This window comes from Pteropus vampyrus, unplaced genomic scaffold, assembly GCF_000151845.1.
Source record: "Pteropus vampyrus isolate Shadow unplaced genomic scaffold, Pvam_2.0 Scaffold33, whole genome shotgun sequence".
NCBI lineage: Eukaryota > Metazoa > Chordata > Mammalia > Chiroptera > Pteropodidae > Pteropus > Pteropus vampyrus.
Window position 1 is genome coordinate 10,467,146 of NW_011888814.1, and position 2,091 is coordinate 10,469,236.

The 2,091-nt window shown below is 32.0% G+C and overlaps 1 protein-coding gene across 1 annotated transcript in view; it reads left to right on the forward strand.

Moving 5' to 3' along the window:
• Positions 1 to 2,091, forward strand: part of MKLN1 (muskelin 1) — a 156,766-nt gene that overhangs the window by 125,993 nt on the left and 28,682 nt on the right. The window contains 2 exon segments of the mRNA XM_011357241.2: positions 558 to 561; positions 1,032 to 1,171. Of these exon segments, the coding sequence (XP_011355543.1) occupies positions 558 to 561; positions 1,032 to 1,171 (144 nt within the window).

A 2,091-nucleotide genomic window follows, 5' to 3' on the forward strand; every position in this document is an offset into this window, starting at 1 on the left:
TTTTTTTTTGGTATTAATTGAGTAACAGAATAATATTTTTAAAGTTATTTTACAAATTATATGTTCCGTTTAATATTTGACATTAAAGCTAAAGCAAAAGTAAGATGCTAAAATTTTTTAAAAGTTTCTAGTTATTGATGACTTTAGTGATTCAAAATATGTGGTTTTTTTAAAGATTTAATTTATTATGATCAACATTCGATTACTTGATAATCCCCATTATTCATTGCCCTAAGCAAACTATATCTTGGATTAGTTTCTTACTGTTGTTAAAAAAACATTTAACATGAAATTTGAAGATCTAATTGGCTTTATTAAAAATGACTTATGAATTCAGCAACATCTTACCTAGCAAGCAGATAGATACTCTGAGGGGTTATTCAAGATGGAAGTCTTAGAAAAGAAGGTGGGACAAGGAAGTCATCAGTAAGAGGAAAATTAAAATTCATTTTGAAGAAAAGAGTTTGGGTGACGCCAGTTTTTCATTGGCTGGGCTGCAGCATTTCAGTTAGTTGGGCTTGTTGCTGGGCAAGAAGAAAATCTTCCTGCTAGAGTAGTAAAGTAGTTGTACTTCCTGTTTGGGAGAAAAAGGTACCTCTCTTCCTGTTGGGATCTGTAATTGATGTCTTCCAGTATGGGGGTAATTGACTTCCAGTGGTAAGAGAGTGAGAACTACCTCTACAGGCTATCCCAACTCCAGTTTTAGTGGAGGTCTCCTTTCATAACTTTCACTCTATCGTTGCTTTTGTTTCATGTTTTCATTGTCAGTGTGATTGTGGTAATATAACGCATTTTAATATAAAATGTAATTTAAGGAAGTAGCCACAGTAATTTAAATTAAAATGGAAACTAGAGAAAAATCAAGAGAAGCCTTTGGTAGAAATGCAATAATGTTTTGATCTTTTTTAAATGAGTAAGGCTAAGGAAATTACCTGTTACACTCTGCTAGCAAGATGAAGAAATTTTACTATGACTTACATGGTTTCTTACGCATGCATTTTTTAAAATCTCATTTATTTTGTTTATTATAGGTTCATTATTTATTTGGTGGGAATCCAGGAAAATCTTGCTCCCCAAAGATGAGATTAGATGACTTCTGGTCACTGAAGTTGTGTAGGCCTTCAAAAGATTATTTACTGAGGCATTGCAAGTACCTCATAAGAAAACACAGGTATAAAAATAATTCACTGAAAACTTTTATTTAACATTATCAGCTGTTGTTGGCATTACCTAAGCTTTGGAGATGGGATTTTGTCTTTGGAAACTTAGTAACATGACAGTGTAAGTACTGCAAAGATCATGACTTTGTTAATGCCCTATTATTCTCCTTATTTTATTTTTGTTTTCCTCTTTCAAAGGGAGATACAAAGTAAAGATAGATATCGATGCTAAAATCTTTAAACATAGAAGGAAATTTTTTAACTTAAAATAATGGAAAAAGTTTCTATGAAAGTGATGAACCTGCTACTTACTGTCCAGTAACTCAAGGCCAGACCTATACAGATGACATCAGTTCTAGATTATTGACATACGCCTGACCTGTTGATAACTTTCTTAACAGTGAATGTGATACTATCATTGACTAAATAATATCTTTATAATTTGATGTTTCGGAATATAACTTCAAATATGGTTATAGTTTTACATCATTACCTTTGTCATTTAATTGCAAAATCGCGTAATCAAGCATTTTCATGTATGTCTCCTGAGTCACATTTGCTTTTTCGCATTAGCAGATGATAAGCTACTAAAAGTATAGAAAAGTATATCTGTTCTTTTGGTTACTGATAGTGTTAGATGATAAAAACTTACAGTTTGGAAGGAGAAAGTTAGCCTTTAATGATGATAATAGCTACCATTTATTGAGCAATTTTTGTGTGCTAGATCCTGCATATTATTCTCATAATAAGCCAATGAAGTAAATACTGTTCTTATCACTATTTTATAAAAGAAAAAATGGAGCCATTTTAAAATGGGTTATGTAACTCTTGTAAGGCCACTCAACCGTAAATGACAGAGTTGGGATTTGATCCTGAATATTCTAACTCCAAAGTTTATCATTTCACCACCACCACCACACACATGCACACA